The sequence below is a fragment of the Vitis vinifera genome, chromosome 13 (genome assembly GCF_030704535.1).
Source record: "Vitis vinifera cultivar Pinot Noir 40024 chromosome 13, ASM3070453v1".
Classification (NCBI taxonomy): Eukaryota; Viridiplantae; Streptophyta; class Magnoliopsida; order Vitales; family Vitaceae; genus Vitis; species Vitis vinifera.
This window is the reverse complement of record NC_081817.1, coordinates 9052357-9065893: the sequence shown is the minus strand read 5'-3', so window position 1 is coordinate 9065893 and position 13537 is coordinate 9052357. Positions and strand designations below refer to the sequence as shown.

The 13537-nt window shown below is 32.6% G+C and overlaps 1 protein-coding gene across 2 annotated transcripts in view; it reads right to left on the bottom strand.

The window, feature by feature from the left end:
- LOC100248877 (protein GLUTELIN PRECURSOR ACCUMULATION 3) overlaps positions 1 to 13537 on the bottom strand; it is an 89306-nt gene that overhangs the window by 39542 nt on the left and 36227 nt on the right. For both annotated transcript variants that reach the window (XM_019224530.2, XM_002267781.4), the window contains exons 8-14: positions 7666 to 7722; positions 6637 to 6728; positions 2838 to 2922; positions 2275 to 2427; positions 1176 to 1273; positions 387 to 572; positions 203 to 315 (exon numbers count right to left, since the gene is read on the bottom strand). In XM_019224530.2, the coding sequence (XP_019080075.1) occupies positions 203 to 315; positions 387 to 572; positions 1176 to 1273; positions 2275 to 2427; positions 2838 to 2922; positions 6637 to 6728; positions 7666 to 7722 (784 nt within the window). The remainder of the gene's footprint in view (positions 1 to 202; positions 316 to 386; positions 573 to 1175; positions 1274 to 2274; positions 2428 to 2837; positions 2923 to 6636; positions 6729 to 7665; positions 7723 to 13537) is intronic.

Sequence of the window (13537 nt, the reverse complement as noted above, 5' to 3'; positions counted from 1 at the left end):
AAAACCAACCATAGTCTATGACATAGTTTACCGCTAACACATTTGCATAAAGATGGAACTTTAAACTTTCCCAACCAGACAATGATCTGATAGAAAGAATTGGCACTGATAATTAAGCCCAAAGAACTAGTAGAAACTGCTAGAAAATATTTTCGAGATTCAAGCAATCAATAAATAATGGCATCCCAGTGGTCATTCTTACGTATGATGACGGGTAATCAGTCGCTGGTAGTCACGAAGCAATGGCCCAAGCTCCTTCAATGGTATCAACTTCGGTGTGGACTCTCCCCAGTGGTCACGAAGGGCCTGAGCTGCCTTTTTTTCACCAAAGAGAACATTGTCAGTTGAAAATACCAACCAGGGAAAACATAAAAACACCAAACTACCTGAGTATGAGAAATCTGTCCATTACTAGAAACTTTTTCTCCAACTCCAATCAAACTTAATGCCAGTTCAAGAAATTCTTTGTCTTCCAACTCATCAATTATTTGAAGCTCAGGGACTGATATTGAAACTGATATATCTAATCTTTTTCGTAATTCTGAGACCGCAGATTCTTCCTTCTGGCTTGCCTGTGAAAGATTTACAGGATCATATGTGGATTTTAAAATGTAAATACAAGCAGCATAGCCTATTTAAAATTCATAAGGATAACTGGGTTAAACTTCTTTAACAGGTGAGAGGGCATTGATCCATGGAAGTTTAGCTAAGTTACAGAATCTTAGAAGGAAACAGTGATGTGCTTGATAACATACATCAATATGCAAGTACAAAATTAAAAATTTTAGTTCATTCATAAGTTGAATAAATTCATAGTTCTATGGATGTACATAACTATGAGATCAGGTATATGATAAGAACATCACACCTGGCACATAAAGTGGATCTTACCTAGGAGACATCCAAAGAATACATTTATCTAGAGGCTATACATCACCTATAACTCATGCAGTCCATTTTTCATATATAAATTTTCCTATGAATAATTCATCAGAAAAGCGAACGAAGACAATTTTATCTCATGTTAGATCTGCTTCCGATTGTTGCCCTCCTGATTTCCAAGCAACAAGATGTTGCAGCCCAAATTTCAGTCTACTTGACAGATATTAAGGGCTAAGTCCTGAACACCACAGGATAAAGGGATCAGCCATCTTTAAAAGCATCTGCATTATTACCTCATGTGACAACTGGGTCTCCTTTGCTATTGCCAAATCCTTATCTTCAGGAATATTTTTTGCTGGAGATGAAGTTAACCGCTTTGCAATAGGATCCTCTACAAATCAAGAAAAAAATGACATTCCTTTGGCAGAAGTTATAGTCAAGTCCGAAAGTCAGCATCAACTGATTTTGCTTTGATACAAGTTATAATAGCTAAGTTGCACTTCTTGGCACCACACGAATTTTTAATTTAGGTTTTTGGTTTATTTTATTTTATTTGGTCTACTTTCATAATCTTACTTTTTATTTTAAAACCATACTTTTCAATTTCTTTTCATTCACATAAATCGCCTTTGAAGCATTCTTTCTTTTTAAATTTCTTCATTCTTGAAAATTAAGATAAAAGTGACAAGGATAGTGTTAGGTCTCATGTCTCATGCTTATTAAAAGAAAAAAACATTTTTCTTCTGAACATCATTGCAAACTAATTTTAATAACAATAGAATTAAAGAATCGAGTAAAAAACATGATAAATTGATCTAAACAAAATAAAAAAGAATCATAGCACTCCAAATGTCATCTTTTACAGCTAAAATAATTGTTAATGTCAAGTTAAAATCCCATGGAAACTAAATCTGAGCACGTCATAAATCATTCTGCAGTGAAATTGTCTTCTCAAATTACTACATTGGAGAAGGTTCATTGTTTAAGGATTGATGCGCTATCCACAAAATTTTGTCTAAGATGGTAATACCAGAATTTACAAGTGTTTTTTTTTTTCCTTTTAAATTTTTTGTAGAAGGAACAACAATTTTGTTGAAGAAGAATAATGTAGAAAGAGAATGATGTCAGAAAAAACAATTCCTTTTAATAAATAAGAAACAACCACTTTGTTAAAGAAAAATAATATAGAAAGAAAAAGGATGATGGAACTGAAAGGCAGTAGCTGAAAAAGGGGAAAACAAAAACAAAACAAACAAACAAGAAGAAACCCCGCACCCTCCAACCCTCATGAGAGAGAGATAGAGATTAATCCCAGTGAACTTTTAAAAAGGATAAGGGTTAGTTAACAACACAAGAACAAATGACAATAGCATTTGAAAGAAAATTTAGTACCTTCCGGGACTAACCACCACAGATCATCAAATGTTGATTTTCCATCAAAGCCACCAAATAATAGATAACGTGAACCAATACATGTCATGGAATGATATGCCCGAGCAGGAGGGGGTTCATTGCTAGTAGGTAAACGCTTCCATTGTACAGACACTAAATGCAAATAAACCAAAGATGAAAGAACTTTTAGACCAACAATCACCAAAAAACAACAAAATGTATAAATTTACTAAAAATAATCCTAAGTTTTACAGTAAATCCTTTTTTAAAAAAATAAATAAATTAACAAGTACTCAGGAATGAGAATCATCTTTGCCCAGTCAATTGTAAACTGGGATATTGCAGAGGTACATCTGTTGTTTATTTAAATAACTCTTAGCTAAAAGGGAGTTTAATCCCCAAAAGTAACAACTAAAGACAATCCAGGGCCAGGAAACCCCAGAAAGATATCCCATTGAGGGGACACAACACAATATCAGTCCTCCTGCAAGGTGAAGCCTGCTGGATAATTAGTGGCTTCATTGATAAACATCAATTGAGATTCATACATGAAAAGCACTCACCCCTATCCAAAACAATGCATTCATTGTAGTAAATGTCATAACGACTCAACCAACCACCAGTCCCATGCCCCCCAAATAACAAGAGCTGCAAAGACACAAGATCTTCTCAGTCAGGTACTCAATCCCAGAAAAAGGAAGTTCGGACACAGTGGGAATAAAAATCAGAAGCTATGCAAAGACACGAGATCTTCAATATAGAGAGAACCTCCTACTTTGAGATTGAAATACTGTACTTCCAATTCAGGACATTGAGAGAAACTCAAAGTTTTTATCCCATTAAATGAATAGCTATAACAACATAACATATCCTCAAATTTACTAGAAAAAGTTGAAGGTAAAACAATATGCAGAGAGTTATTAATGAATAGGTCAGGGTATAAGAGAAGGGGAAAGGACACTAAAACTGTAAGCTTGAGAATTTAAGGAGAGGAGATGACTTAGAGCACTTAAAGACAAAAATCAATGCTGTTTTTTCACTCAAGTTTGTACTTTGAAGAAAGTAATTATCATCTTTATTATCTTAATTTTATCCATCAAATCTTTCGATTTTAGATTATACTTTTCACAGTTTGTTTGAATGCTTTCACAAATTTTTTTATGATATTTTGATTGTACTGCAAAAAAGGTTTCAACAAAAGTCATACTTAAGATTTTGTAATACAGCTCCAGCATGAAAGGTGACAAATGGAGAACAGAATGCCAAAAAAGGTGTGAGTAGAAGCAGTAAGACACAATGTGAATGCCAAGGATTTAATGAAGGATGTGGCTAATGAAAAGAAAGAATACTGGTAGGCAAAACCCCAAGTAGTTGGGATTAAGGTTTATTTGAGTTCTAGCATTCTATAAAACCTTTGCTTTGTCAAAAAAGTTTTAATGCTTGCTTGGGAGCAAGCTGAGATAGTAGTCTTATATGACATGCATATCAGAGAGGATGGGTCAGTCTTTTCTGGTATGGATCTAGAAAGTAGTCGTCGACAGTCAAAATTTTCTCAGAGGCTTTCTCCTAAAATCATTCTTTCTCTTTCCTCTACTTGATGGTTTGGTGTTCCATTGCTTTAATCAAGGTGGGGCTCTATTAGGAAGCAATTTGAGGGAAGATTCTCACCATTGATCACTAGATGCAGAGGGGTAAAATAATGGTGAAGTGGTGTTGTTAATATAAAGTAAGCTATGAGATTTGCAAATTATAGTCTCCTATGCTGTAAAGTGGCTGATTTAAGTTGACTTGGTTTTATCTGTTTTTGACATTTTGATGAAGGATGCTATGATCAATTGGCAAAAGGTAGTTTTTTTAGGGAAAGGCAAAAGAAAGCTTGGAACATGATGCTGATAAGCTTGCTTTGGTGTATTTGGGAGGAACGAAATGGGAAAATATTTGAAGAGATGGAGCTTTTGGTTGTGAAACCTAAAGAAATACGCTTGTAGTCTTTAATTTTTGCAATTTAAGGATTGTCCGTGAGAAGGTTGTTTGTCCTTGTTTTGATTATATTGAATGTTCAATGATAGGCTAAGCACTCGCTTTGGCTTCCTTTCCATGTATCCTTGCACACAAATACATACTAGGGTAGGATTATTTTTCCTCATTTCGTTTGAATTCTCCCCCAAAGGGTAAATTTTCATTGTTCACTTTGTTGAGTTTTTGAATGAATGCCTATGCTCTTGTTTTGGCTAATTATTGGCATAACCTTGTATACTTTTTGAGTACTAGTTCACCCCCTTTTTGGTGTTCTTTTATGATTTAAAAAATACATGTATAAACAGCAGAGGGCTGTTTGTCCTTATTTATTTGATTCTCCCTAGGAGAAGGTTGTTTGTCCTAGTTTTTTTTTTGTTGAGTGTTTGACCAATAATGCCTACACTTTAGTTTTGGATTTCATGCCCTTGATTTGGTTTCTTGGGGAGAGGGTTTGTTTGTCCTTGTCTGACTTTGTTAGGTGTTCAATGATTGCCTAAGCTCTTCCTTTGGCTCTCTATCAGCACATCATTATGTATTTTTCATATAATAGTCCTCTTTTTGGCACTCTTTTATATATAAGTGAACTAGAGGGCTGTTCATCCTTGCTTAATTTGGATGCTTGAGTGTCATCAATTTTTGAGTGTTGAGTGTTTGCCTAAGCTCTTACTTTTTGCTATCTCCGCTTGCCCTCTTTTCCCTCCAAATCCCATCGTTAGATCCTATTCAAAGCTCACAACTTGCAACCTAGTAACTCACCAAACATCCCTTTGTTCAACACTTCTTAGGCCTCCGTTGCTTTCAATTTACATCCCAAAATAAAGCTAGCCCATATCAAAACAATAGCCTTTCCATGACTATTGGGTGAAATCCCCAGGCCTATCCACCTCCAATCACATATTCTTGAATCTAAAAGGTTACTTCCCAGTCCTTAGACCATGGGTATCAAGAAGAACTGGAGAATGACCAAACATTGATCTAGGCAACAGACTTTTAACCACATTCAGAAGGTGCTATTCTCATTTAGTCAAAATAAGAAAGTGATCAATGCGAGACAAAGCTCTCTCCCCTAAAGCATCTCTATGCGTGTAACTCTCTCTGCTCAGGAGTATTCAACAATTATGATGAACTCTATGAAAATCCTCATTCTCCCAGTTCAAGCTCTCATTTGGAAATTCAACTGTATTAAAATAGCCTCCAAACTCCAAAATTGTCCCAGGAGCCACTAAAGGAACCCAAATCTTCCAAAAAAAATTTCCTCAGTGCCTTCCATAGAAATGTTTCTGAATCTACAAGAAATTGAGTAAACACCTACCTCTAAATCCAAGAGGTCCACCACTCTTATCCTGCATCATCTGCATCCCCCAGAGGTACCCTGAGCATCAAGTATAGTCAATCTATCTAGAAAGTGCCCCACACCAACAATCATTCTCTCAGATGTCCATTGTAGTTCCATGGATCTAAACCCCATCAGTTCTATGGCTGCACAAAAGGGATTTAATCAATTTTCTTTTCCTCAATTCATTGAGCACTTCAACATTCCAGCACATATTCTAAGCTCAACAACTCAACCAAAGAAAGAGCCCCACAATCCAGAAATAAATTCCAATCTCCACCTTTATTCAATCCAGTCCTCCCTTCATTATTAACATAGAGACAGTTTACTTAATTCCCTGTCCATACTCATCCATGTGTTGTTTTCTTTTTTTTTTTTGATGAGAAACGGCAGTATAGTATATTAAAGTAAGTAAAAATAAGTACAATAGAAGGATGAGAAATCCTCCAAAAACTACAAAAAAAGAAAGTAGGAACCTTCCAAGTACAAGTAAATCTTATACAACTATGAGGTTCCATAAACCATGTCTCATGGGAATACACAAAAAATAATCTATCCTTGCTAGCCCACACCCTTGGCTACACATCAACATCCAATCAAGTTGGATCAAATTAAGGGGAATACCGTTAAAAGTTGTGGTCCAAGAAGCCCAAAAGGAGGCTAAGAAATGAATTATATCCCAAAGAGCCTCTGAAGTTCTCGCCTTGTCCTAAAAAATCCTAGCATTTCTTTCCTGCAATACTCACACATGTTGCCATGTGCCAACATAGAAAAGGGGGCTAAGATGATTAAGGTTATGTCAACTCAAAAGAAAAACACCACAACTTAGGAGTCCAAACTTTATGCCCAATCTTTGAATGCCAACTCCATCAAATACAAGACATCAATAAATGGCACATGTCACATAAGTCTTTAACAGCATGAAGAAAAGCATTGACAAATAGAAGTAAACTGACACGGTAGAATTGTTAATGAAACAAAATATCAATGTGAAAGGGATTAGTAGTTACATAGTGACCACCGGATGTAATGGTGTGACCACAACGAGGGGAAGGAGCTTGACCAGGAAGCTTCAATTGGGTCCATCCAGGAGTTTCATTCTCTTCCTTCCACAAGACAAAACATTTGGTCAAATAAAAAAGAAAATCATTGAATATGTTGATGCTAAGAGATTAAGAAATATAAGGTCCATGATGATCAGCATAAATAAAAACACAAAAGTCCATCAAACAGGATCACCACCAGTGATTTTAAAGGCAAAAACAATAGGTGATGGAAGCAAGAATTTGCTAAGTGAACTTAAAGGATAGGACAGACATAAACAATCAAATCTAAATGGCACATCCATCCATTGTTAGAAGAAAATTCATTTATTTAATGAACCTCTAAGGTCCTGATTGATTAGGTTCAGAGAACAGGCAAAGTCATTGGTTTCTACCTTTGAACTCTTCTAACCAAGAAAATTCAAAATAACTAAGGATGCATTCGACTGTCATAGCCACATAGTGTACAATGTCAGTTTCAGGAATTCATTATATGATGCTAATTCAATTCAACTATCCATGATGATGTCTATGATGGATTTGTACCCAAGTGTTATGAAAAGCACGATGGGGCCACCAATCACCAAGGAAAATCCAAATGTGACCAAAATTTATTGATCTCAAATACTATTTATTGATTCCATTCATTTTTCTAAGAGCAAAAAGATTTAGGAGAAATGTTTTATGGCAAAGAAAACAATTTTTTCAGTGAGCATGTCTCCCCATGTTTCTTAAAAATAAAATGACAATTTCATGTTATATATTCCCTTATCAAAGCTTGCTCCACAATTTATCATAACTTATCAAGCCAAGAGACATACAATCGCTACAGAAAAATAGATGATTTAGATAAGAAGCTTACAAAACACAATATAAAGCAAAGTTGTAGCCTGAAAAATATAAGTAAAAATATAACTCATGTTTAATAACTAGAGACAGAAACTAGATTATATCTGAATTTGTACCAGCAGTGACAAAGATGGATTAATTACCAACCTTCTTCCAAAAGACCCTTCAAAGCCCACAAGTCACCCATTATAGGCCCACCACCTCCTATCAAAGTTTACAAATCACTCACGTTAACTAAAGGTCACTTAAATGGATATGCATTGCACGAGTATATCGGTAGCTAGCAAACAAAATTCATCAATGTCAGCTATATTCTTTTAGGTATCAAAGAATCTTAAACAAAGGAATTTAATCATGATTATTCCAGATATGCCAAGAAAATAAACACAATGATTAATCCATGCATGCATAACATCTAACTTCATTACAGTATAGATAATGCGAGTTGAGAACTTCAACAACCCTGGGTCTTTACAATAAAACCAAGGGTAGGAAATCTTGATTTTATAAGCAGTACATAAAAGAATCAAATACTCATTTGGCTAATGCAAAGTCCAAATTTAGGGGAAAAATTAATATATAGCATGAATTGAGTACACCTCCACTGAAGAGTCAAAATTAAATTTGTTTCATTCACAGGACTTGCGTTCTTGGCAAGCACACCAATTGCCCTATCATTATAAATTTCCTTCTGTCTTACCAGATTGAAATATTAGGTTTCACACTAACAATAAATTGCAAAGTAATTCTCACTAATAATAAATTAAAAGTAAGCATCAAAATTAAAAATGATTGAAGATTTTAGAGGAGAAATTGCAATTGAATGCAGATATAGAGAATAATAATAATAATAATAGTCTGACACAAGGGTTAGAAACCTAAAAAATTCTAGAGTGAAGGCCTCTTAATATTTAGAATGTATGCCTCCTTATTCAAAGACACCCCATTACCCATCTACACTCCATGTCCAACACCCTAGATCTATCATAAATTCCCTTATAGGATGAGCATATATTATATGGCCATATGCATGCACTTTTAGCCAACTAATCACCAAGAATGATTCAGCTCAAATGTCATCCCTTATCTTAAACCCTTTGGAAGTGCACACCAATCTCAACTTCCAAAATATTTTTTTTACAAAATTGTAAACTACACTCTGCAACATTATTTAACTCACAACTAGAAAAATTAATGATGTTAAGAGTTCACATAATGTGGCAGCTTTATGGAGTTTATTTCTCATAATAAAATTGTCATTTTGGCATGGCCAATCATTAAGATCATCCAAGGTTTTCCCTAGCTATTTGGGATTGGGATCACTCATCCAAAAAAACAAAGGACTAGAATGTAAAAGCAGCATAGTTCACTTGACAAGAAATCTACTTTCAATAGTAAAAAGCAAAACAAAAAGGAAACAGAAAAGTTAAAAGAAAAACAAATCAATTGATGTAAAAAAGAGATGCATATTGCATAAAAATAAAAAAATATTTCATAACAATCGATATACAAGATAAAGACATAGGCAACCCTGAATTCATAAACACACACTCACACTCACATTAGTTTTAATTTAAACTAGGGGTGTAATTTGGACGGTTTGGCCCGACCCAACTTGAACCTAACCCAATATTTGGACAGGCTTGGGAAAACATTTTCATTACTCTGGTTGAGCTTGAGTTAAGTTTTCTCAACCCAAGCTCAATTTGGTTGGGCTCAAACCAAGGTTTGAACAACCCAAGCTTAACCCGAACCCGATTTAATATTTTTATAATGTATATTATCCTATATGATAATATGCATTTTCTTTTTAGATTTAAAAAAAATATATATCAAATTATAATTATATCATATACTTTTTCATTTTTTTAAAAGATATATAAGATTATTTTTACTTTTTTATTGTTATCTTGAAGTTTTGTGTTATTTTTTATTTAAATTTTGGTATAAATATACAGAAAAAAAAAATTAAAAACAACTATGAATGGATTTTGAATCATGCAACCTAATCAACCGACCAACCTGAGTCTAATCCAATCAACTTGAGTTTAACTCGACCAACTCAAGTTCAACCCAAATTTAGAAAGATGAGGTTGGGTTGGGTTGAGTTTAGGTTGATTGTTTCTTAATTTGGTTTGGGCTTGGATTAGCCATCAACCCGACTAACCCACCCATGTTGCAGCCCTAATTTAAACTTAATCAGAGCTTCATCAATTCTTACTATTCATCTTAGATTTGGATAATACTATTTGGTAAAAAAAGAAAAAAAAAATTGCATAGAGAGATTTCAGGACTTCCACAGAAATCTGGATTTTAAAACTATAGAATGATTGGTCAGAAGGATTAAAAAAGAGAAGGTAAAAAACCTACCACATGGCAGAGAATTTAGCCTGTATGAAAAATACATTACCTTTTTTCTTTCTTTCTTATACATCTTCATGCACCATTTAAATGTGTATCATACAATTCAGAAACTACTATCTGAAGACTCTATACCAACTAGAAATCAATAACTAGTTGTCACACCCCAAATTTTGGGCAACCCATAACTCGAATCGTGACCCCAAGTCAAGGGTTTGACCCTAAAAGTTACTCTTATCCACGCTGGCAATCAATCAAAACACCTTGAATTTTTTTTTTTTTTTTGCAAAACGTCTAATCTTATATAAATTTATTAAGCTAAGATTCATTATAACATATTATTTTACTTTTCCAAAACCAACCATCACACTATCTCCTGTTCACAAGTATAATAAATCCACCAGTCATCTTCATGACCAAAAGCTCAAATATTCACAATAATCTCTAAGTCAAAAAAAAATATTTCCAAAAATGTTTTACAATCTAACAAAATATAATTTAACATACAAAAGGCCCATATAACTCAAATTGGTACATGTAAAAAGGGTAATAGAAATTTAAAAACAACTATTATTATGGTTCTTTTGCTTTCTGGATTACTTCCTAAACTTCCTATGGTCCCTCTGAAACTATATATGCATCTAAAAATTTTAGAAAATAAAAGGGTGAGCATTTCCACGTTGCTCAGTAGGGTGTGTTATACCCAAATGGGTTAGAAATTCTAAGTCAATAAAACACAACTATATGCCAAAATATAATATTACCTTTACATTATACACACTAAAAGAAACCCCAACCATACAAACTTAAAACAATCAAAATTATCATTTTCCTTATTCAATCATACGTCTAGTATATCAACAATTCTAAATTTACAAAATAAACAAGTCATTTTAGTCTTGAATAATATATCCAAATATATACTTGAATAATATATCCAAATATATACTTGATAAATAATACAAATCCTTCTTCCAAATGCAACCATGATGCAAATGCTTACATGCAATCACGCAATGCACCGTCGTTCTCGGGTTTTCACCGAAGGATACACTTCCATACCCAAATACACTCCTCATTTGGAGTCTTCCCGAGGTAAACTTTTAGGTCTTTCACTGTAGGGATCTCACCCCCCTTCTTAATTTGCCCCCTCTGGGGTCATTTCATTTTTTTTTTCCTTTTAATTTTTGCCCTTTTAGGGGTTTTTTAATTCTCATTTCCATTTCATACAACCATTTCTTTAATCTTTCTTTTTCTTCACACAAACATGATGCATATGAAGTGCAATCACATCATATTTCAACACCCATAATTTTCCAAGACAATTCTATTTACTCTCATTATGTCTCATAATTTCCAATAATCGACACAATGATTTTTCTTCACTTTAATGACCACAAATATCAAAGAAAATTCACAATTAATTGTATAGTATCAAAACATAGTTTTAAACCGTAGCCACATAAATTCTATTTATTCCCGACATGATTAATAATTCCCAACAACCAACATAGTGATTTTTTTTTTCTTCAATTAAACAACCACACATATCCAAGAAAATTCTCCCTAATACAAATATCAACAAAAACGCAATTTATGTCATAATTTATTATTCTCCAATAATCTCAATAATATTAACACCCAATACAACAATTTTCCACAATTAAGCCACCCCAACATTCGGGGAAAAATTTTCAATAATTCAAATATTAACAAAAACCCAATTTATATCATCATTTTATTCATTTCTAAAAATATTAATAATTTTAATAACCAATACAACAATTTCCCACAATTAAGCCACCACAACATTCCGGGAAAATTTTCCAATAATTCATATATATATATTTTTTTTTATCAGAAACGGAGAAAAATATATTAATAGAAGAAAAGATACAGGAGAAATAAAAGATACAAAAGAAAGAGAAGAAACCAAGGGAAGGATGAGAGGTCCTTCCTACACAAACATCAATAATAATTCATATATTAACAAAACACAATTATACCTTAATTTTTCTCATCTCCAGCAACATCAATAATTCGTAGTACTCAATAGTCAATACAACTATTTTTTTTTTCTTTTTTTCATATTTAATCTTCTCAAACATTACCAAAATTCTAAGAAAAAAATTTGTAAATCACGAAATAAAATTATTCACAACAATAATCACACTTCAAATATTACAAATAACATCTATTATCTTTCAACAACACAATATTTAAAAAATTTCAAAGAAAATATTAAATCAAAGTTTTAGGGTTAAACCACCCTACCTTAAATCTAAAAAATCTAACTGTTGAAACTAAAATCGGACACCATAGGAGTGTTTCTCGCATTGAATAGAATATCCTTCCAGAATTTTATGTGAAACGGACGTCATTTGGTAGGTCCACCGGCGTCCCAAAGTTGGCGACCCATTTTTCCCACTCTCTACCGACAACTCCCTTGCAACTCTCCCTCTACATCCTTTTTTCTTTCTTCTCCTTTTAAACTCCCACGCCAATTTCACTTTATATATATTATAATACTATTAAAACAAATCCTAAAATACCATACACGTCCCTTAATAAATTAAAACCATTATTCTTAAATTCACCTTTCGTAATTATGAATTATACCCAACTTATGATTTTTCACCTCACGAAAAATGCTATTGTATTCATAATTTAATTTACTACAACTCAGCTCTTCGAAAAGTATAATTTGACTATAATTACCTGAAACAATTTTTTTTTAACTCTAAAATTCACTTAAAACATGATATAATTAACTATTAACAAAATTCAATTCCATAAAAATATTAAAAACACAATAATTTTTCAGCAACTAAGAAGTTGAAATTTGTAATAACCGTTAACCCGTTAATTTTACCAATATTTATTTACCAACAAAAATTTAAGTAATATTCTAAAACTTAATTCCATAAATTAATCAATCATTCAATTTATAAAAAGCAAATTCTCAACCCTTTGGTATAACTTTTATTTAATTTACTTCATTTGTCAAATTATTCAATTGCATCAAAATTTCAAAAGTTAAATTCATAAAATTCACATTTAATTAATTTACCCCTTTTGTATATCTTTTCTAAATTCACTTATCATAATTTAATCTTAATTTAATTTCAATTCAACTCCGTTTAATGTTCTGTAATTCTATAAAGTTTAATTCCAATTATAAAAATCAAATTGATTCGTTATAAAATTAAATTCAATTTCTTTTTAATTATTGATTATAACAATTTGATATAATATAAATTTTTACCAAGTTTTTCTTACTACGATTTTTTTTTTTTATAATTACCTGATAATAATTAAATTAATTCTCGTAACATACTTAATATTCAAATTTTCAAAACCTAATCTCAATTATTTGATGGTTAAATTTTTTTTCTCCAAATCAAAATTTTATTTCTGAAATTCCCACTCCTTACATCTGACGTGGCAAAATTTTCAAACTATTGACTTTTGACCAACTTTTCCAAAATCTCTCCTAATTAGATACTAACACGTGGATCTTCACCACTCTTTTTGACCATTTGACCCACAATTTTATTAAAGACTTTATGCTCCTAGAATCTAACGTGTCCTTAAAAACCTGGGTATTACACTAGTGGCCACCCCTTTTTTGTATGGTAAGAAATAAATCTGTCAAGAG